Source organism: Esox lucius, chromosome 22, assembly GCF_011004845.1.
Source record: "Esox lucius isolate fEsoLuc1 chromosome 22, fEsoLuc1.pri, whole genome shotgun sequence".
Classification (NCBI taxonomy): domain Eukaryota; kingdom Metazoa; phylum Chordata; class Actinopteri; order Esociformes; family Esocidae; genus Esox; species Esox lucius.
Window position 1 is genome coordinate 24,964,745 of NC_047590.1, and position 23,720 is coordinate 24,988,464.

General features: G+C 39.8%; 1 protein-coding gene across 2 annotated transcripts in view; it reads left to right on the forward strand.

Annotated features, from left to right (window-relative positions):
• gart (phosphoribosylglycinamide formyltransferase) overlaps nt 1–23,720 on the forward strand; it is a 63,358-nt gene that overhangs the window by 12,796 nt on the left and 26,842 nt on the right. For both annotated transcript variants that reach the window (XM_010867251.3, XM_010867250.4), the window contains exons 4-10: nt 3,059–3,233; nt 3,696–3,807; nt 16,011–16,079; nt 16,486–16,611; nt 21,191–21,278; nt 21,487–21,572; nt 21,752–21,920. In XM_010867251.3, the coding sequence (XP_010865553.1) occupies nt 3,059–3,233; nt 3,696–3,807; nt 16,011–16,079; nt 16,486–16,611; nt 21,191–21,278; nt 21,487–21,572; nt 21,752–21,920 (825 nt within the window). The remainder of the gene's footprint in view (nt 1–3,058; nt 3,234–3,695; nt 3,808–16,010; nt 16,080–16,485; nt 16,612–21,190; nt 21,279–21,486; nt 21,573–21,751; nt 21,921–23,720) is intronic.

The window sequence follows — 23,720 nt, forward strand, 5'->3', positions numbered from 1 at the left end:
GTTCAGTTCCGACACTCATGCCCATTGTAGGCTCTTTTGATTAGTACAGGGGTCTCCATCGGCACTCTGACCAGGCAGGCTGCAATGCGCTGTGTGTTGTGACACATTCTTCTGTAACCATTATTAACATTTTCTGTGACTTTTGCCACAGTAGACCTTCTATCTGTTTGGATCAGATGGAATAGCTTTCGTTGCCCTTGCGCATGGATGAGTTGCCGGTTTGTGGTTTGTCCCTTGGACATCTGGTGGTAGGGACTCACCACTCCTGACCGGGATCACCCAACAAGCCTCATCGCTCCAGAGATGCTCTGACCCAATCATCTGGCCATAACAATTTGGCCCTTGTCAAAGTTGCTCTGTTCTTTACACCTGCCCATTTCTCCTGAATGCAACACGTTGACTATGAGAACTGATTGTTCACTTACCATTTCATCTACCTAGACTTTTACATGTGACCTTCTTGGGAGATGACCACCGTTTTTCGCTTTACCTGTGAGTGGTCATAATGTTTTGGCTCATCAGTGTATAAAGTACCAGTCAAGAGCCTGGACACAACCACCCATTCTAGTGAATGTGTAAGTCTGTCCATTCGTCCGACTGGCACCTTCATACAACTAGTTATGGCCAATGAAACTTCATTAGCATTATTTAAGAAGCAGGATATTATGCTCATCTTTTAATAAATAATTTCATACATTTCTTTTGACAGTGACGACTTAACACAAGTATATTTAACAGAAACACATACACAGCATAGATTGCCAATATTTAAGTACATTACATTTAAGTATATTTACGTTTTAATTTTTCTCGGTTGCTCTCTCGTTTTTGCTCGCTCAATTCAATTTTAATGGCTTTATTGGCTTGCAGTGTGTTACTACATACAGTACAGGCCAAAAGTTTGGACACGTTTTGACATGTTATAAGACATGTTTTCAGTTATTTCACACTTTTTGTTAAGTACATAATTCCACATGTTCATTCATAGTTTTGATGCCTTCAGTGAGAATCTACAATGTAAATAGTCATGAAAATAAAGGAAACTCATTGAATGAGAAGGTGTGTACAAACTTTTGGCCTGTACTGTACATTGCCAAAGCAAACATCAATATATATTACAATTGTAAATGTGAACTACAATCACAGTTACTTGTAAGTAGGGGAAAGGATACAGCTATTACTGTAGTTTCATTATCCTGATATATTGTTAAGTTGGTTATCTTTTCGGGTGTGGCAGGAAGCTACATATTTTACCGCTATTATAGCACAACTGGGTTTTTCTTCTAGAATAACCTGCATTTTCTCAGTTTCTGTTGTCCTTTCAAAGTATTCAATTTTGTTTTGGGGAAAATATTTATTGTATATCTGCATAGTTTTTGCAGTGTAGGAGAAAATGTTTCACTGTCTCTACCTCTCTCTCTCTGGGCAGAGGGAGCACAACCTGCCTCTCTGGGTAGATTTGTCTGTGATGACCTGTTTGTTGTCAGTTTGTGCTCACTGCGTCTGTACATAGTCAGTGGTGTGTTTCCAATAGGTGATATAATTTTCCTTTTGTTTTGTAATAATTTGATTGGGCCAGATGTTCTGAATGCTGTCCTGGTGATTTTATTGGGTTGGTATTGGTTTGTGAACTTAGTTTCAGAATCAACTGGCCAAGGGGGCTCTTCTCTATGGTTTCCTCCTCGCTTTGGAGGGCTTTGTAGTGGTAGGAGTGGAGGTGACTTGTTTTTAAATTCTGAAATTTGGTGGCTGTTTTTTAGATATTAATCAGAAGAGTGAATTGATCTAGTTCTGCTCTGCCTGCATTGTTTGGAGTTTTTCTCTGGACTCCAGATGCTCTAGGAGTTCTGCATGTAGTCTTTTAATTGGGTGTTTGTCCCATTAGTCAAATTCTTGTTTTGAAAGCGGGCCCTCACACTTCACTGCCTTATAGTGCAAATGGTTCAATTATAGATTTGAATATTTTGAGGCAGATCCTAATTGGTGTTTAATTTGATATATATATATTTTAATGGTGTAAAAATCTCTCCTTGCCTTATCTGTTTATTTACGGCCAGGTTGAAATTCCCAGTGGAGCTTTTTTTTAGTCCCAAATGTGTACGTGTGTGTATTTTCTATGTGAATGGAGCCTAATAAAGTAATTGTTTTCTTGGCAACTGGATCTTTTCTGAAATAACTAACTTTGTCTTTTTTAGACTGCAACAGTTCTGACAGACCTGGGCACTGACAGTCAATCTAAATGATGCTTTAGGCCCTCTTTTGTTGGTGACAGTAGAACCAGATAATTTGTGTACAGGAGGCATTTTATTTCTGTGTAATTTAGTGAGTCCTGGGGCTGTTTATTGCATTTGAATCAATTCATTAATATTGATGTTTAATAGGCTTGAGCTTAAGTTGTTTCATTGTTTTCACGTCCTTGAAAATAATTCTGTGTTTATCTCCAATTTTCCCTGCGCCTTTTGTTGTTTGTGTACATTGGTTTGATAATGTTTTTACCCCCACCTCACTCAATTAGTTTTAGTAAAATTCCTTCATTCCAAATTGAGTCAAATGCTTTTTCAAAATATATGAAGCACGAGAATATATTTTTGTTTTGATTTATGTGTTTATCAATGACGGTGTGAAGGGTATAAATATGGTCTGAGGTTTGGTGATTTGGTTAGGAATCCAATCTGATTATTGCTCAGGACATTGTGTTCACTAAGGTAATGGATTAATCTGCTGTTTATGATGGCATAGTATAGTTTGCCCAGGTTGCTGTTGACACACATGCCTCGGTAATTATGATTACATTTGTCTCGGTTCCTGATGTCTGCAAAATAGCCTAGACTCAGGACTTTAAAAGGTTTGGGTATGGCTGTGTTTTGATTTATAATCTGTGTATTTGATAATTTTGTTTGATATCCTGTCTGTTCAATTTGTGTTATTGAGTAAATCTGGTTTTCTTTGATTGCAGATTCAAGTTTTGTTTTGTTTTGAATTCGTTATGTTTCTATGTAGTTCTTCAATGTGGTTCTGTTTGCGCGTGTGCATCTCTTTCATTAATTCCCTCCCTCAGGTATGGTTGATGACCTGCAGGCGGCAGATGTTCCATGTTTTGGCCCGTCAGCAAAGGCTGCCCAGCTGGAGGCCAGTAAGAGTTTCTCCAAGGCTTTCATGGATCGCCACGGCATCCCAACTGCCCGCTGGGGCTCTTTCACTGACCCAGAGGAGGCCTGCAACTACATCCGCACGTCAGTTGGGGGGGGGGGGGGTGAATTAGGTCTCTCACTGTTAAGAGTATGTCAATTGTTTGTTTTCTAGTGGAAACAATTAGCCTCCCCTTGTTTGGCTTTGTCTTACTAGTCTTCTGAATTATGTGAATTTGATTGGACCTGACCCTCACCCATACACTTGAATAGACATCCCATCTCTGTGTGAGCGTTGAAAGTGTTGTTAAGGCCATTTCCATTTAAAGTTTTCCATTGACTCTTTGTATAAGTTGGTGGTTGAACACTACGGACGTCCCAGTTAAATGGTCCGGTTAATCCCTCCTAAACGCTAAATCCATTAAAGTCTCACCCAGTTTACTACATTAAAATGTTGTATGCCCCTTAAATGTTGTTGTCCATGCTTAATACTCCATCTTCTTGCTCCCACCTTGGTTCTGTGGCTGTTTGTCCTTTAACCTCTGTCCCCTGTGATATTCACCCCAGGGCCACCTTTCCTGCTCTTGTGGTGAAGGCCAGTGGCTTGGCAGCAGGAAAGGGTGTCATTGTGGCCAAGGACCAAAACGAGGCGTGCCAGGCTGTTGTCAACATCATGAAGGTAGAGTTATGTTATTTAACTCAAGGGGCTATCCTTTCAATACATCCCAAAAAATCTAAAGTAAACAGTGTAAAGAGTGATAAATCCCACTAGTTTCATGGATGTACATAGTATTATTAAAGCTGACAGTCTTTCATCTTTTAATAATTATTTCATTTGAAATCCACTTTTCTTGAGAACAGAGCAAAAACATCAAAACCTGTTCACAATCCATATACTTGTGGACTAAACTGTTTAAATAATTTAAAATAAAATTGCAGCCTTCATAATATATATATATTTTTTGTCTCAAATCTATTTAACCAATTTATAAATGTTTCTCTTTTCTTCTTGGACATTTCTTTAACATTATTGGACCTCATAGAAGACCAGATCCACTCTCCCACATTTACGACATTATCAGCACCTCTGCCATTCCTCTTCCTGTCTTAACAGGACTCAGTACTTTTCCATTTAGCCCAGTACTAGAATTAGTAATTATTTATTCCCCTATACATTTGTAGAATTCATTAATACCAACATTTCTATTACACAACACCTGAAGAACAATTCTAATACTGGTTTGGATTTTATTGATTCCTCCATCCTGTCAAGGTTGCTGAGCCGTGATGAGAGTTCTGTAGTCATGCAAAGATGTATCCACTTACTATTTCTTTTCCCTTTAACACGTTTATCTGCTGGTTACTTAGGCAATTCTGACGGGATTCCAATACAATTCCGAGTGTACTGTTACCTGTAATGTAATCTCTTAGTTGACTCTTACCTTGATTTGGACTAGCACAATTACTTGGACTGCCTTGAACTGTTGTCGTGTTTTCTGTAGCCATTTTCATGGCTTGGCGAGTTGAATAGTTATTGCTGGAATGCATTCTCAATGCTATACTGAAAGGTTAGATGTTGATAAATAAAATTACCAACAGGAAAATGCATTAACTTTAATGAAGTGAAATTTTTTCTGAGTTTAAAAATGAAGTGAAGTTGTAGTGATTTTCAATCAATGGTTGCTGTAGTTTGAGAGTACGCAGGTGCACTTTGGCTGCCACTTCTCTACCGGGACATTTTGAAGTCTGTTTTCTGTTTGTTTTCTGTTTCATACTGGAATTCCTACTAGGACCCTGCTCTTACTTGCCTTCCCTATTGTACTGGATTACTTGCGGCTGGCTCACAACCCACTATTGGCTCTTTCATCCACACATTGTTGTTTTGTTTTCATTTTCGTGTCTGTGACTCTGCTGATTTGTCTGCGTCCCATTTGGTTGTCCTACCGGAGGTATTTTCTCCTGTGTTCCCCGGAGGGATCTTTAGCTTGCCTGTATGCTGACTACGTACCGACCAAATGTACTGGCAGGCCATGCCTCCCAAGGGAGTTACTTTTGCTTTGCCGGATGGATTTGTTTTGTTGCTAGCTGGCTAGGCTACCTTAGCTCAGCCAGCCTAGCTACCTACCACCAGTATCTGCTTTGAACCTGCGTTTGTACGTTGCTTGCTTTTCGGGACTCATCACTCTGTGGACAGCATCATGGCGACTGTCAACCTCTCGATGCTGCAAGAACTGCAGTGTGTTAGGTGCTAACTTGAGTAACCTCAAGCGACTATTCCTGTCTCCACTTTCTTGGGCCGCCTGCTGCACATCATGACGTTCAGGGATACTAAGAACATCATGCCCACCAACTTCCTAAGTCTCACTATTGATACTGGAGGCTGCTCCCCTTCCGAGCTGGTGACCTCCTACAACAAAGCCCTATCAGCAACATTGGACACCTTGGCTCCCCCTAAGACTCGCACTGTCATTTCCCCTCACTCTACTCCCTCTTATACACCCGAGCTTTGCTCCATGAAGGCCTGTGGTCACCAGCTAGAAAGGCTTTCTAACAGGACTGGCCTAACTGTTCATGTACAGCTCTCTTCAACATCTTACCACCTACAGATCCGTCCCTACTTTTCACTCCTGATTTTCGAAGGAAAAGGAAACCCCAAAGCCCTCTTTTCCACCATAATCAACTTTTGCTCTGGACTTAATTACAAATTTAGTCTCTGGTTCTAGACCGTCCACCTGTCCCCTGGACCTCTTACCAAACCCTTGGTCAAGACCGGCCTGCCTGTCCTCTGCCTCCTCATGGTGGACATTATTAACACATCCTTTCAAGTGGTTAAGTCCCTGCTGAACTCAAAATCGCCATTGTTTCACCAATCCTCAAGAAGCACTACCTGTCAAACAAGGGGTCCCTTAGGGCTCGGCACTGGGCCCGTTACTGTTCATTATCTGTCTCCTCTACCTGGGTCAGATAATCCGGAACCATGGCCTATACTTCCGCACCTATGCGGATGACACACAAATTGACTTTCACACCAAACCCTCTGCTGCCCTCCCTCCCCGCTCTCTCACCTCCTGCCTCTCTGAAATTCAAGACTGGGTGACCAACCTTCTCAAACTCAACAGCAATAAAACAGGAATCATGTTCGTGGCACCTAAGGCCCTCCTTCACAAGACCCCTAATCCTGTCCTCACCATTGACGGTAGCTCTTTTGGCCCCTCTCTAAAGGTCAGGAAACTTGGGGTCTTACTTGACCAAACTTTCTTTTGAAGCCCATATGCACTCAGTCACCAAGTCTTCCATCTTAAAACCATCTTCCGCCTCCGCCCCATTCTCCAAAATCCCTGCCGAAACCCTCATTCATGCATTTGTCACCTCCCGCCTCGACTACAGTAATGGGGTCCTGGTTGGTGTCTCCAAGAAGGCCCTGAACTGGCTTCAATATGCACAAAACTCTGCCGCCAGGATCCTCACCTGCAGTCCAACTAATTTCAAACCATCTCAGTTGGGTCGTCTGATGCCAGTGGGGAACCGTAAGGGCCCTCTATGCCCTCAGAGAGGGCCTAAAGATAGATACATCTATATATCATTTTTCTATTCATTGATTTAACCTTTTCTCTTAATTGTAATTATCTTTCTATTGAATTTCTTGAGGATATGTTGGAACAAGTGTTAATATGCAAGAGAAAAAAGTATCCAATCAGAATATTTCTTGGTAGAAATGATCTTGCTGTGCTTAACTCTCATTGGCTAGGCCCTCAGGCTTTGAATAGAAGGAACAATTAAATGTCACTGACATTAATTAGAGCAGCATTTTGGAAAGACCGTACAATCAACCAATCACACATTGTCTTGTAATCGGTGGGACAATTATATGATGCTTCAAGGCCCTCTAGAGGGCCTAAGTATATGTCAGTAATTCAGAGCCAAAGATTTTTGTATACATTTTTTCCACCAACAATTGACCATTATGGGCAAATAAAGAATATGTTTGACTAAGGTTTGGATATTGTGTGCCCTGTATGCAACATTAATGGCCTCTTCCAGTCACATACCTGTTTGTGATGAACTGCACTACCTGTGGTTGTGATTAAATATGGTAACAGACGTTTTATATTCGTGCTGCAATTTTCTGGCCTGTGTTAGAAAATGATCAACCTCTGTAACACGAGTGCTATGTGCAAATGAAGTTAACTCTAATGAACTCATCCTCTGCAACAGAGGTTAGTCTAGTTCTTCCTATCCTGTGGCAGTCCTCATCATAGTGCTTGATGATTTTTTGCGACCACACTTGAAGAAACTTGTTCAGGATTGACTGACCTTAATGTCTTAAAGTAATGATGGACTGTTGTTTCACTTTGCTGTTCCAAGATGTTCTTGCCATAATATGGATTACTATAGTACAGACAATGGTCTTCTTTACAACAAACCTTCGGTGTCACAATTGATCTGCTTGAACCCATTAAGAAGGAAATAAATTCCCAAACTTTTAACAAGGCACACCTGTTTATTGAAATGCATTCCAGTTCACTACCCCTTGAAGCTTTTTGAGGAAATGCAAAGTGTGCATAGCTATCACTATGGCAAAGATCACTGTTTTGACGAATGGGCAAAATGTAATGTATTTTGATCTCTTTAACACTTTTGGTTATTAGATTATTCCATACAGGTTGTTTCATACTTTAGATTACTACTATTATTTTGCAATGTGGAAAATAGTATAACTTAAGAAATACCCAATGAGGTGGTGTCCAAACTTCAAAAGGAAATGTACGTAAACATATAAAACAAAGCATATAGCTGGAAATTAGCAAGGCGTTGTATTAACTTTTCAATCTGACCATTTTATATAAAAACCGCTGCTGTCAAACGATTAAAATAACTGCGATTAATCAACAAAAACCTCTGTAGTTAATTGTGATTTGCCACAATTTTTAGAATGTTCTAATTTGTATAAATAGCAAGCAAGTTTATTTATACAGCCCAATTCATACATAGAAGCAATTCAATGTGCTTCTAAGAAATAGAGAAATATAAAAATACAATAGAATAAAAACAAATACTAGAATAACAACAAAAAACAAAGTGATGATAAAACCTCAAATAAGAAAATAGAAATAGAATGAAAACAAAAAAACATAACCAGTAAATTCTATAGTAGATTACATGAGGAAGCTATAAATGCTGTAAGGCTGTAAGTATGGTTATGTTTAACTGATCAGTCAGGCGCATGGAAAAGAGAAGGATTTTTAACCTGGATTTAAAGATGTAAGATCTTCTGGTAGTTCATTCCAGTTGTGTGCCGCATAACTGCTAAACGCAGCTTTGCCATGTTTAGTTTGGTCTCTTGGGCTCTACTAGCTGACCTGAGTTCATGGATCTAAGAGCCCTGCTCGGTTTATATTCTTCAAACATATCAGAAATGTATTTGGGGTTTAAACCATGCAGTAATTTATCGCCTAAAAGCACCACTTAAATCTATTCTATACCTGACTGGAAAGCCAGTGCAAAGATTTAAGAACCGGAGTGATGTGCTCTGTTCTCTTGGTCCTGGTTAACATTCTAGCAGCAGCATTCTGAATGAGCTGCGTCTGTTTTACAGTCTTTTTCGGGAGTCCAGTTAAGAGGCCATTACAGTAGTCAACCGTACTAGAGAGAAAAGCATGGATGACCTGCTCTTGGTCTTTTGGAACCCCAAGCCCTTGATTTTGGCTATATTTTTAAGATGATAGTATGCTGTTTTGGTGACCACTTTGATGTGACTGCTGTACGCTGCTTGCTACACTATTGCATTGTGAGATTGTTGACGTGCTGTACACGGTTTGCTGTTACCTACCTGGCCACCTATTTGAATGTTCTTTATATAAACTAGTGGTTAAATTCTATTTTAGGAGTTTACCAACATACTATTTTGATCTATTGACTTTTTACCCAACTTTTCTACACCGGGACTCTATTTTGAGATAATAAACGGAGCTAGTCGCCCCTGAACATCCGAAGCTAAGTACCTTTATGCCTCATCATTGTAGTTGTTGTAATTTCCACACGGAGGAGAGCTATGGTCTTCAGGTTAAGACAGCAGAGTTAATGGCTTGGCTTCAGACACAGATGTCAGGTAAGGATAATGTTAGTGTAGAAATGGAAAAAACTGTCCGTGCAATCCAAAATGTTTCTTTGATACTGTTGCAAAGTTAACAAAAATGCAATGATCGACAAGTGAAGTGGGTCTTTACTTCAGCAGTCATGAATACATTTACTTCTTTGATGAAAAGATCGATACCATTAGAAAACAAATAACTGACTGCTCCTTAAATAGGTATATTCCCCAAAATCTCAGTTGTCCTGGGAGTGTCCTGAACCTCCCTGACCTGGTGTCAATGGGGACACTTGAATTTTTTATCCTGTATTGTTCGACACGTTCACTTGATTAGTAATTAGTTCTAAACCCACAAATTGTAAACTAGACACGATTCCAACAAAACTACTTAAGGAGATAGTTCCGGTGCTAGTTCATGTTGAACATAATAAATTGCTCCCTATCCTCCAGAGGTGTACCAAACTCACTGAATAATCTGGATCCAACAACTTATTAAACAATTATACTCCAATGTCAAATGTCCCGTTCTTCTCAAAAATCGTAATGTTTTTTTCCCCCAACAACTGAATGCCTTCCTGAATACAAATAACATTTATGAAATGCTCCAGTCCGGTTTCAGACCCCATCATAGCACAGAGACCGCACTCGTGAATGTAACAAATTACCTTCTAATGGCCTCAGAGAAAGTTTCCGCAATCATTCTGTTGCTTCTTGATCTTAGTGCTGCCTTTTACACTATTGATCACTCCCTTCTCTTAGAGAGACTGGAAACCCACATTTGGTTACGTAGACATGTTCTAGCCTGGTTTAAATCTTATTTATCTGAAAGATCATCAGGTCATGCTTCTGAACTGGACCAGGTTTAAATGGATTCTAGACTCAGCCCACACCTATTTATTAATTATTATATTTGTAATCTGAATATGTTTACCTGGCACAGCCAGAAGAGCACTGGTCACCCCTCTGAGCTTGGGTCCTCTAGGTTTCTCCTAAATTTTGGCATTCTTAGGAAGTTTTTCTTAGCCCCTGAAATTCAACACTACAGTTGTTTACTCCTTGGGGTTTAAGGCCAGGTTTTTTGTAAAGGTGTTTTGTATCTGCTGATGTAAAAAGGGCTTTATAAATACATTTGATTGATTGAAGGTATCAGTTTGAATGTGTGAATGGCATATCCTCTAACAAATCAAAGGTAGGTTTTAGTGTTCCTCAAGGCGTGGTTTTGGGCCCATTATTGTTCTCACTATATATGCTGCCTCTGGGTGATGTCATCCAGAATCACAATGTCAATTGTCACTGTTATGCTGATGACACACAACTGTATATTTTGATGATGCATGGGAAGTCCCAAAGATGTGCTACTTTGGAAGCATGCATTTCAGATATTAGGAAGTGGATGACCGAACTTCTTGCTTTTAAACTCAAGAAAAACTCACTGTGAACCTCGATGGTTCTATGGTCATATCCCAAAATATATTTAAGTAATCTTGTCATTACCCTCAACCCTGACCTCTCCTTTGATTAACATAAAATAGATCTCGAGTTGCTTTTAATTGTACCTAGAATAAAAATATAAATAAAACAGCCGGAGGCAGGGCTTTCTCTCGTTGAGCTCCACTACTGTGGAATGATCTGCCAACTAAGGTTCGATGTGCATAGTCGGTGCAAACTTTCAAGTGTCTACTAAAGACTAGTCTCTTTAGCAAGGTCTATGATTAAGTGCAGTCTGGCCCAGGGGTGTGAAGGTGACCTGAAAGGCCTGATACTGTCCATCCTTGCTGTATTGTGAGGTGGGCTCTCATCGCCACAGGGATGTGCTCCGTCCAATGCCATTCAGGGGCGGAGTCACTGGCTTGTTGTCTCTGTTGTGCCCATTGTGCAATTGGGTTGAACTCAGCTGGCAGTGCTCGGACCTCATTTCAGGGTGGTTGCGTTTGCTGGGTGTCCCTTTGGTTGATGCTTGGCAATGTGGGTGGATTGATTTCCTGCCTGTTGGGCCCTGTCTGGGGCTTCCCCTGGATAGGGCCACAGTGTCCCTGGACCCCCTTCTCAGCCCCAAGGTCTTATGTTGCTATATTTAGTGTGCTGGGGGAGTAGGGTCAATTCTCCTTCTCCACTGTAAATCCTTGTAGTTCTAAGGAATGCACTTTCTACATTTTCCCCGTCTCCTGCCCTGTTTAAACTTAGGAGGACGACGTCTTGGCTCACACCTCCAGAAAGTACCAGGCTTGAAAAACTTGTTACTGTCCCTGTCCAGAGTCCTTCTGGTTGTGTTGCAGATTAAGTTGATACCTGACGATTTCAGCTTCCACTCTTTCAGCTATTAGCTCTTTACTAATAGTAGTTCTCATATTTTTGTTGCCAAACAATCTGTTTTATCTTGCTTTTGTCATACGATTTGAGAGCCATATATATTTGAGGATCATCTGCATAGCTATGGTAGTTAATGTGGTTGTTCTGTAGAATCTGGCCCACAGGTAGCATATCAAGATCAAACAGAAATAAATACTTTCCTGTTTAAAAAGCAGTGCATTATGTTAAAGCCATATTGTTCTATTGTAAACTATGCACAGTGCATGATTTGATATTCAAGAAGCATAGGAGCTGTCTTTCCAAGTTGGTCCAATTAAACGGTATGTCATGGCCCATTCATTGCACTCCTTAATCTGTAGCCCATGTAAATTGAAATGGAAAGTTGCTTGTCTCTGATCAAATAGTTCTACCATCTCCTACCATTGTGTTCTTGATCAAGGCACCAAGTACAATGAAGGCTATTTTAGGATTCTCTATAAAACTCATACAGTCATGTGAAGAAGTACACCTCTTTGGATTTTATGATTTTACGTATCAGAACAATTATCTGTTCCTTAGCAGGTCAAAATATTTGGTAAATACAACCTAAGTACACCTTATGATTCAATTCAGTATCTTGTAGAACCACCTTTGGCAGCAATAACTTGAAGTAATCGTTTACTGTATGACTGTCAATCTGACATTGTTGTGGAGGAATTTTGGGAAACTCTTCTTTACAACATTGCTTCAGTTCATTGAGGTTTGCGGGCATTTGTTTATGCACCGCTCTCTTAAGGTCCTGCCACAGTTCAGGTATGGACTTTGGCAGGGTCATTGCAACACTTTGATTATTTTCTTTTTCAGTCATTGTGTTGTAGATTGTGATGGCAATTTCTAAAGTGCAAAACAGTTCTATGAAAATGGTAGGTAAGACAGGAGAAATCAATTGCACAATAAACGGTTTAATATACTTGCAAGGAGAGAGTACGCAGGTTACAAAGTAACAGTGAATAGTCTCTAAATAAAAACAGGCAATCGACAGTATTTAAAGACATGAGAGGGGTGTGACAAATCCTGCACATTCCAGCTCAATCAGGACACATTCCCTTTGTTCCATTATAACCTAAACATCACACAATGGACAGCTCTCCTTCCTGCCATAAATACCTTCTTCAACTCTAAGGGTTCCAACCGAACCCAAACAGACAATAGATGCCCTGATGAGTTATACAGATAAGGAGATAAAGAGTAACCATTTCATCAGCTGATACCAGTCAATGATACCCCCTTGGCAAATACCAGATCCCCCACATTCCTCTACCTATCTAAACAATGGGACTCAGTCCTTTAATCAGTGAGAACACATTGTATTGGGATCCTTCTCCTGTTGCATAACTCAATATCGGCTAAGCTTTAGCTGTCGGACAGGTGGCTTCAAATTTGACTCTAGAATACTTTGATATACAGAGTTCATGTTCGACTCAATGATTGCAAGGTTCCCAGGTCCTGTGGCTGCAAACCAAGCCCAAATCATCACCACTCCACCATCGTGCTTGGATGTTGGTATGAGGTGTTTGTGCTGATATCCTGTGTTTTGTTTTTTGCACAGCAACGTGGTGCTGTGCATTATAGCCAAACATCTACACTTTGGTCTCTTCTGTCCAAAGGACATTGGCATTCATTCATGAAACAGGCGTACGATAACATTTGATCTTAAATTGTATGTACGATAATTTCACAGGCAGAGCTGGTATTCATCTATATTATCTTTGTCGTATACTTATGATCAAACTCATGTCTGGTCGGAGACCGTGTAAACCAACATCGAAATACAAGATTTGCAATAAGACCACCATTATTACGTAAATCAACAATCGTAACAGCCTCAGTAACAACCACAATTATTATTATAATTATAGGTAATATAAGATGATGAGGAATTTTTATCTTTCTGTTGTTCATGCATTTGTAAGGTTTGAAATGCCTTTGTGTTTGCAATGCTCAAGACAAACTTGCTTTGCCTTGCTTTTCACTCAGTCTGTATTGACATACTTGGAGATCATAAATGGTTGTTTATAATTTCAGTGACTGGCATCTTGATTAGCTAACAGGTCTTAAATTGTGTGAAGTGAGAAGATAAACCAGTGGTTCTGGGTCGAGCAGTTCCCCTAATGATGGCAAAGCTTGCTGTTTTTGATTGACAAATGGTTATTTAGCTGTTTCAGGCTATAATTTATGTTGAAATCTGTCAATTCATAGGCTGCTGATCACATATGTAATTAAGGATAGACACAGGGCGTTATCGCATCCACAGCTTTATCCAGTTTATCAATCTGCAGTGACATCTATGCTCATTTCAACCAGGTGTGACAGTTTCATAAATCACACTTAAAGATGATTGTAAGTCTCTCCCAATGTTCAAATGTGAGATTGTCAGAGAATTGTTCATGAATGAGGCCCATTATTTGTTATTAGTTCAGATGCGTCTTTGAGAACCTAAGCCGTGCTGCAATATTCTTTGCAGAGAGAAGAGGCTTTCTCCTGGCAACTCTTTCAAACAAACCATGCTTGTTGAGTCTCTTTCTAATTATACTTTCAAGCACTTTAACGTGCCAACTGAGACCTGTAGAGTCTGAGATGTAACTCTTGTTGTTTGCTATTTCTCTGAGAATTTGCCTGGGACGTCTACTCCTGAATCTTGAATGTTTTCCACTTTTGAATCTTTTTCACTGTAAATTGTTTGGAAATGGCCTTATGACCATTCCCAGAATGATAGGCTGCAACAATTGCTTTTCTGAGATCATTGCTGATGTCTTTCCTCTTTGGCATTGTGTTAACACATGCTTGAATGCTCCAGACCAGCAAACTGCTAAAACTTTTATGGTGGTGGTCACACTTGCTAATGATCAGTTAATCAAGGGCATTTAATTAGCATCGCCTGTCTGCACCTGTCTGCTACTTAGCATCCTGTGGAAGCGGTAAGTGTGTACTTAGTTTTTCACACATGGCTTCTCCATTTTGGCTTTGTTTGTTAAATATTTCGTGACATGGTGTAATATGTCATGTGTTGTTCATCTGAGGTTGTATTTACCAAATTTTTTGACCTGCTGAGGAACAGATGATTGTTTATTTCCTGTTGTGTAAAACCATAGGATTCATAGAGGGTGTATGTTTGCACACAACTGGTATCAGCCCCCCTATCTGGAAAAGCTGCAGACACTGAATCAAACATGTGCTTTTTGTGGTTTTGGCCTTTTGATTTTTGGGCTAAAATGTGGTTCGAAACAGGGTTCATGTGAGGACCTGGAAACTTTAAATGTTTTCCCAATTCAACCAAATGCAATAAGGTAGGTTACATAAATAGCCAAAGGCATAAGGGAGTCAAGGTCATTGATGTTTATTAACAAACATTTAACAGGACCTATTTGTAATTTATGCACTGCCGGGAAGTTATCGATTCCGCTATTATATTTTATTGGAAATGAGACTGGTGACGGCATTGTTTTGGTTAGGCTAGCAACAACATAAAATAAGCAAGATGCTAAAAGCAAGATTAGCAGATGGATTTTCACCCACATAGCGTCTCAAGACCAGTTTCAGAAAAGGGTAAGAGGGGAGGCACGGCTGTTATTCTCATAGATATTCCAATTTCCAACAAATTGGAACTGCGCAGACTGTGTTCTAACGTACAAGTAGGTAACGTGCTGTTAGGCAGAATTCACTAACAAGTGGCGAATTAGCATGATTCACAACAGGAATGCATAAGCTAATCTTTGTTGTATATCGAAAAAACGTAATGTGAAGTGCTCCGGACAACCAACGCAAGTCAAGTGTCAATAAAGTTACCTATACACAGTTGCTAATCAGTAAGTAACAGATCTCGCCCATGTCAAGCACTGGATGGATGATTCTGAGGCTGAAACAGGAATGTTATTAATGGTATGTTAACACGTTAACTATCACCGACAATTAAAACATTTACTGTCTTACATATGAGTTGAAATTGTTGTTGATAGATACACAGATACAGCTATGTGAAAAAATAAATACACCCACCCTGGAAAATTCTTCTCTATCTACAGTATCTCGCGAAAGTGAACACCCCTCACATTTTTGTAAATATTTGATTATATCTTTACATGTGACAACACTGGAGAAATGACACTTTGCTACAATGTAAAGTAGAGTGTACAACTTGTATAACAGTGTAAATTTGCTGTCCCCTCAAAATACCACAACACACCATTATTGTCTAAACCGCTGGCAACAAAAGTGAGTCTCAGAGCTCCTGTTTCGACAGAATATCCCAGTCCAACCTGCATTTCATTGCCAGCAGAGTGGGTTCTTAGTAGGATTCCCTCAGTATAACCATTTTCATGAATGTCCCTAAACCTTGGAATGATGCTTTTCTAGGGAGTTTTTGAGGAAGTGTCACCTCCTGTCAGAACTTGGCATACCCATTTTCCATTGCAAAGATGCAGCTGTGTTTGTGTGTGTTGCAGGACAAAACGTTTGGCTCTGCTGGGGAGACAGTGGTGGTGGAGGAACTCCTGGAGGGAGAGGAGGTGTCTGTGAGTGTCTGTTCATTTTTCATTTCTTTCTATTCCTGTCAAAATGTGTGTTCATGCCGCGGGGAAACAGTTATCTGCATCTGGTGGTTTAATTCTATTAAATGTGCCATTTCCCCTTATAAGCATTTTCTAACTCAATCAAATGTATTTATAAAGCCCTTTTTACAACAGCAGTTGTCACAAAGTGCTTTACAGAGACACCCGGCTTTAAACCCCAAGGAGCAAACAACAGTAGTGTTGAATTTCAGTGGCTAGGAAAAACTCCCTAAGGTCGAATTTTAGGAAGAAACCTAGGGAGGACCCAGGCTCAGAGGGGTGACCAGTCCTCTTCTGGCTATGCCGGGTGAGATATTAAGAGTCCAATTGGAATAATAACTACTTGTTTCCTGTCCATTTCCCTGTGTAGTGTTTGTGTTTCAGTGATGGCTCCAGTGTGTCCCCCATGCCCCCGGTTCAAGACCACAAACGCCTGCAGGATGGGGACCTTGGACCCAACACAGGTGGCATGGGGGCTTACTGCCCCACCCCTCAGGTAAGCATGCGCTCCCTCTTCCTAGTTCATGCATGGTTTATGCCAATTCTTTGTCCATTAAAATAACATCAAATTGATCAGAAATACTGTGTAGACATTAATGTTTTAAATGACTATTGTAGCTGGATAAGGTTAATTTTCAATGGAATACCTACATAGGCGTACAGTGGCCCATTACCAGCAACCGTCGCTCCTGTGTTTCGATGGCACGTTGTGTTTTCTAATCCAAGTTTATCATTTGAAAAGGCTAATTGGTCATTAGAAAACCCTTTTGCAATTGTTAGCACAGCTGTACATGCTTGAAATGGACAGAAGCAAATAACTTTTCTTCTGAAGCTTGTCAGTCTATTCTTGTTCTGAGAAATGAAGGCTATTCCATGCGAGAAATTGCCAAGATACTGAAGATCTCGTACACTGCTGTGTACTACTCCCTTCACATAATAAACTGCCTCTAACCAGAATGGAAAGAACAGTGGGAGTCCCCGGTGTACAACTGAGCCAGACGACAAATGCGTGTCTAGTTTGAGAACCAGACACCTCACAGGTCCTCTACCGGCAGCTTCATTAAATAGTACCGGCAAAAAAGACCAGTCTCAGTCCAACAGTGAAGAGGCGACTCTAGGATGCTAGCTTTCTAGGCAGAGTTGCAGAGTAAAAGACAGTAAAAACAAAAGGTTGGGCGAAAAAAACAAAAAACACTGGACAGAGGAAGAACTCTGCCAAGAGGGCCAGCATCCCGGAGCTGCCTCTCTTTACTGCTGATGTTGAGACTGGTGTTTTGTGGGTACTCTTTAATGAAGCTCCCAGTTGAGGAACTGTGACGCATCTGTTTCTCAAATTAGACAGTTATGTATTTGTCCTTTTGCTCAGTTGCGCACCGGGGCCTCCCACTGTCTATTCTGGTTAGAGCCAGTTTGAGCTGTGAAGGGAGAATTGCACATCGTTGTATGAGATGTTCAGTTCTTTGGCAGTGACTCTCATGGAATAGCCTTCATTTTGCAGAACAAGAACATCTGTGTAGATTCACTATAGTTACAAAGGAACTGCTGTATTTGTAATCCATTTTAACCAGTTGGAACCACTTCTACACTTTTGGTGTGGGTATGTGGAAATAGGGCTGTAATTTGAAGCAGAGTCTGTTCCCTGTGATGGCAATTCCATCGATCGACACTCTTAAAGGAGGAAATACAGAGACGAAATTCTCTTGGCACAATTTAACAGGTTTATTAATTATTTGCAAATAAGAGAGACGCGTCAAACGCTTACAAACATAATTGTCCGAGGAGTCTGACTTAACACATGAACAGTCCGTATTTATTACAGTTAAAAGGGGTGTGGTAAGATGCTGCCCATCTGTCTCGTGTCATATAGGTTTTGCACAAAGGGCAAACTATCCTCCCCCACATGGGTGACCTCTTCAACTCTAGGAGAAGACTCACAGCATCTGGACAAACAACAGATGGACACTGATGGGTTATACAGATTTACTATTAACGAGTAACCCTATAATCTGCTGATATCAGTCAATAATGACCCTAAACACCTGATCCCACTCTACTACATTCCTTTTCTTATCCAAACATGGGTACTCAGTACTTTAAGTAGTAACTCATTCATACATGTATAGGACAAAGTATACATCAGTTCAAGAATTTCCACAACATCCCACATAGATATAGTGTTGTTGCAATTTGCAATTATTTTTCAGTAGGAAACCTCCCTAAAGGCACCCCATAAAGAGAGGGGAAACTAATACCAAATGTTCTCTCAGCTCCAACATGCCAGTAGCAAGTGCTAGCGAGACGGAGATACGGCCGTCTTTCAAATTCTTTTTATGGGAACATTTTGGATTCAGCCTTCAATACATTAATTTTGGTGTTCTTTAGATCGTAGTTTTGTCAAATTTTTATCATTTGAATAATAATTTAGTCTAGTTATTGTCAAAAAGACAAAAACAGTGAGCCATTTTTGTCAACAAAATGCTCTTAGGTTTTAGTCACATTTTAGTCAAATCAAAAATATTGCCTCATTAACCTATAGTAAACATCACTGACTGCCATGTACACAAACATACCAACCCGCTTCCAAAAAATGTTGGGACACTGTACAAATTGTGAGTAAAAAAGGAATGGAATAATTTACAAATCTCAAACTTATATTTAATTCACAATAGAATATAGATAACATATCGAATGTTGAAAGTGAGACATTCTGTAATGTCATGCCAAATACTGGCTCATTTTGGATTTCATGAGAGCTACACATTCCAAAATGATTCTAGTCTCAAATTGGTGGAAGAACGCATTAATCTGCAGCAGATAAAGGTTATTTTAACAACTCAAAAACACGAACGTATTAATGTATTTGACCCATGAAATCAGTTCCAAGTGTTGACTGGAAATCAGACAGAAAAAAATTATCCTCTGTGAATATAACTCCCACAACATATTGTAGCAAGCTAGCATAATTATTTTTGTAGTGGGGCTAAACACTTTGAGTATTGGGTATATACTGCTTAATTCCATACTTATCTGTGTCAATAGTTTATGGGAGCTGTACATAATATCAAGTAAGACTGATGGAACATAACAATGTTTACAGTATTTATATAGCCTACTATTATTTAACGCAACATTGTGCATTGTATGGATACGTGTCAAATTTCCAAGATGTAATTAGCCAGTACAAAATGCATACTGCACGTGCATTATCATTTGAGCAGTTTAATTGTCATGGATGGAAATATCAGTTGGAAATATAAGAGGCGGAACAGAAGATTCAAAAACTTTCAATACTGTAGATGACAAGTTGGGGTATACCCACTTCTGCAGTCAGCGCATCACTAATTCTACCTGTGAGTAGGCTGTTAGGAGTGGGTATTGGCAAGTACCTTCTGATATTATATATTTCACGTTACACGTTGTTAGAAATTGGCGGTTTCGTATAGTGGTCAAATAATGTAGAACCTGTATCAAATCGAGGGAGAAGCTCGCTCAAGTTTATTGGAAAATTGCAGCACAGATGTCATTCAGTGAACGTTCCATTATCTTCTCACTGCAAAGTTGGTTACCAGCTAGCCTATACATTAAGGGCGTTTCTAACTAAGACCATGTCTTTAGAATGCCATATGACCATCGTAAACATTCCTACAGAGAGATAATCTAAACAGAGAGGTTTCTGTTGTTCTCGTTATCTAGGCACATGCACTTCCAATGAAATGTACATTCATATTGTAATTGTTAATGCTCAGATTCCACAACGTTACGATTCAATACATCATGATTCATCATGATTTCACAATGCTTACTAATTTGCTATAGAAAACCTCAAATATTATTAGGCTATATACTTGAAAGTGCAGTCTTTAGCTAATCGCTATTAATGACCCCTAATAAAAAAGAAACACTCAATTTGAAATGTCTTGACCCAAATATAATTCTAGAATGCTGCTGTAGATTACTGAGAATTCTCAAAATGACTAATATTTTGTCACACATTTCAAACATACATAGCCCAAAAACCAACAACGAATTACAATTACAAATGAACTTGTTTTACAGAGCACATACTCTTCTTTAATTTGACAACACATTAATTAAACTTATAATTATTATCCCATTAACAATAAGTAGAAAGAACGATGAACATCTGTTTGCATAAAATGAACAAGATTGAGGCCACAATTAAATTAGGTCTGTACAGCTAATTTAATCATGGTAACACTACTTGAAGTGTAGTGACATAACATGGTCATAACTCTGTCATAACCATGTCATGTGTCATGTCAGCTGACATAACATGTCCTCCTGTCAAAACAAGTCACGACACTCTAATGACACATATATTTTGAAATATTATGCCATATTGCATTAATTTATGTCTGTCAAAGTATAACTCACCATTCTGTTATGCATGAAGTGATGTCAGATATTTACCTTCACCAATTCTTCCTCATGACTAGTGTTAGAAATCGTCCGTTTCGTATAGTGGTTGTAATAATTTGCATACCCGTTTGTCAAGGGAGAGAGAAATTATATTATTTATTGCAGCATTAGAGTCTTGTTCATGAGGTTACGGACCTGGTCTTCCTTACACAACCTCAATCTATCTCAGTCTCGTGTATAAACTTTGTTGTTATTCATGCCTGCAGAATTTGCCAGCAAGATGGCCCCCACCTATCCATTCTCTATGGTTACTCAGAATTTTGTAAGAATGTGAACAGTATTTCCTTGGCTTCCCAAGATGAATGTTATTCATTGACGTTAGGGTGCGACCGGTAGTCTAACGATTAGAGCATCTGGTTAATAACCTAAAGGTTGTTGCATTGAAATCAAGAGTCAGCACAGTTGAAAGTTTCTGTTCCTAAGCAAGGAAGTTAACCACAATTCCTCCCCAGGTTTTTGCTGCAAGTGAGAATTTGTTCTCTGTAAACAGCCGGTAAAATAAAATAAAAAGTTAACGTTTGAAAGAAAATGCTATTTTTTTCAGGCTTTTTAGCAAAACTGCGCTGCTTGCTTGTGGTTTCAATTAGTCTAGGATTCACCCTGTGTTATTGAACGTGTGTTCTCTGTTTGGCCAGGTGTCTCATGAGCTGCTTCAGCAGATCAGAGAAACTGTTCTCCAGAAGACTGTGGATGGCATGAGAGAAGAGGGTGCCCCCTATGTGGGTGAGTCAGGAACTGCATGCACACAGTGTAGTTCAGAGAATAATTGTTTGGTTCTATTTTCACCATTTCTCTCCTTATAAACCTTTCACACCTTTTCTCTTTTTTTGTATTTCTATTGTGTTCTCTTCTCTCTCCCAATTCCCCCCCATTCTTTCTCTCACTCCTTTATCTCCCTGATTTGTCGTCATTCTTTCGGTCTCTTTCTCAGGTGTGCTTTATGCTGGTCTGATGTTGACCAAGCAGGGGCCCAAAGTCCTGGAGTTCAATTGTCGCTTTGGTGACCCTGAGTGTCAGGTGTGTATGTCTGTCTGGGTGGTGAGGACATTATTGCCTGACTGCTCTGTCTTCATCAAAGTGATGAAGTGTATCCCAAAAACTGTTTTTCACTTCACTAACACATTAAAATTCCTGAATGGGATTCCCTGGAAATCTATAGGTTTGTCTTCCTACTGAATGTGACCCCGTCATTTCAGGTGCTCATGCCCTTGCTGAAGAGTGACCTATATGAGGTGCTGCAGAACACCCTGCAGCGAAATTTGGCTTCCTGTGCCCCCTCATGGTGCCAGGAAAGCTCTGCAGTTACTGTGGTTATGGCCAGCCCTGGATACCCTGGTTCCTATAAGAAAGGTGTTGAGATCATGGGTAGGTAATGTTATGCCTTTTCTCCTAGGCTTGATGCCCATGATTTGGGCTGACTGTGATACTTTTTCACAATATTTGGATTCCAGAATCATATATTTACATTGAAGTAAGGGTATGTTACACCAATATTTTAAATGTTGCAGCAAATAGAATGTGTATTAGGTGCGTCTCCAACACTTGAATTTCTCTTCTATGGATGCAGCAAAATCAAGTGTCTCTTTGCATTAACTGTCTTGAACCTATTTTGTTGTTATATAGACCTACACAATACTTAAAAGTTATTTAAATACTTCCTGTTGTGTTGAGCGAGGTGAAACATTACAACGCGCATGCAAACGCGCCGGGTCAGTAAATAGTCAAGTCAGTACTAATAAAACTAGCAAGTCACTCAAAATAAATTAATTGAAAAGAATCATTGAATTATAAACTCAACATCCTCTAGTTTTTTCGTAATCTGACACACACCCAAACACTACTCCTGTTTCGTAGTCCTAGTTATCTTGACACCTCTTACGAATGTTGCCAATTCCAGGCCAGTCGTGAGAACTACAGTCTTTAATTACTCAACACTCCAAAGCTGGTTTATGTCACGACTTTTCACGAAGAGGAACCGCAAAGGAACTATCAACAGTCAAAGACCGTTAGAATCCTGACTGGCAACAGCTCCAGCATGGGACATTCTTCTACTCTTCCCTACCTTTTAAGGAGTGAGGTATTAACATATCAATGGAGGACAGCTTGTGACTAGCAATGATTCCAGACCTTGACTTTTAACGTGTGTCCACCAATCAAATGTATTTATAAAACCCTTTTTACAACAGCAGTTGTCACAAAGTGCTTTTACAGAAACACCCGGCCTTAAACCCCAAGGTGCTAACAACAGTAGTGTTGAATTTAGGAAGAAACCTAGAGAGGACCTAATCCATGCTTTTGTTCCATCTAGACTAGATTACTGCAATGCTCTACTTTCCCGTTACCCTGACAAATCAATGTATAAACTTCAATTAGTGCTGCACACGGCTGCTTGAATCCTAACTAGAACAAAAAAAATCTGAACACATTACTCCTGTACTAGCCTCTTTAAACTGGCTGCCTGTTAGGGTTAGGGCTGATTTTAAGGATTTATTGTTAACCTATAAATCCTACTTACCTCGCTGAAATGATCCATACATACCTACAGTGGGGAGAACTAGTATTTGATACACTGCTGATTTTGCATGTCTGTCATCTTTATCATAGGTACACTTCAACTGTGAGAGATGGAATCTAAAACAAAAATCCAGAAAATCACATTGTATGTTTTTTAAATAATAAATTTGCATTTTATTGCATTACATTAGTATTTGATCACCTACCAGCCAATAAGAATTCTGGCTCTCACAGACCTGTTTTCTTTAAGATGCCCTCCTGTTCTCCACTCATTTCCTGTATTAACTGCACGTGTTTGAACTTGTTACCTGTATAAGACACCTGTCCACACACTCAATCAAACAGACTCCAACCTCTCCACAATGGCCTAAACCAGAGAGCTGTGTAAGGACATCAGGGATAAAATTGTAGACCTGCACAAGGCTGGGATGGGCTACAGGACAATAGGCAAGCAGCTTGGTGAGAAGGCAACAACTGTTGGCGCAGTTATTAGTAAATGGAAGAAGTTCAAGATAACGGTCAATCTCCCTCGGTCTGGGGCCCCATGCAAGATCTCACCTCGTGGGGCAGCAATGATCATGAGGAAGGTGAGGAATCAGCACAGAACTACACTGCAGGACTTGGTCAATGACCTGAAGATAGCTGGGACCA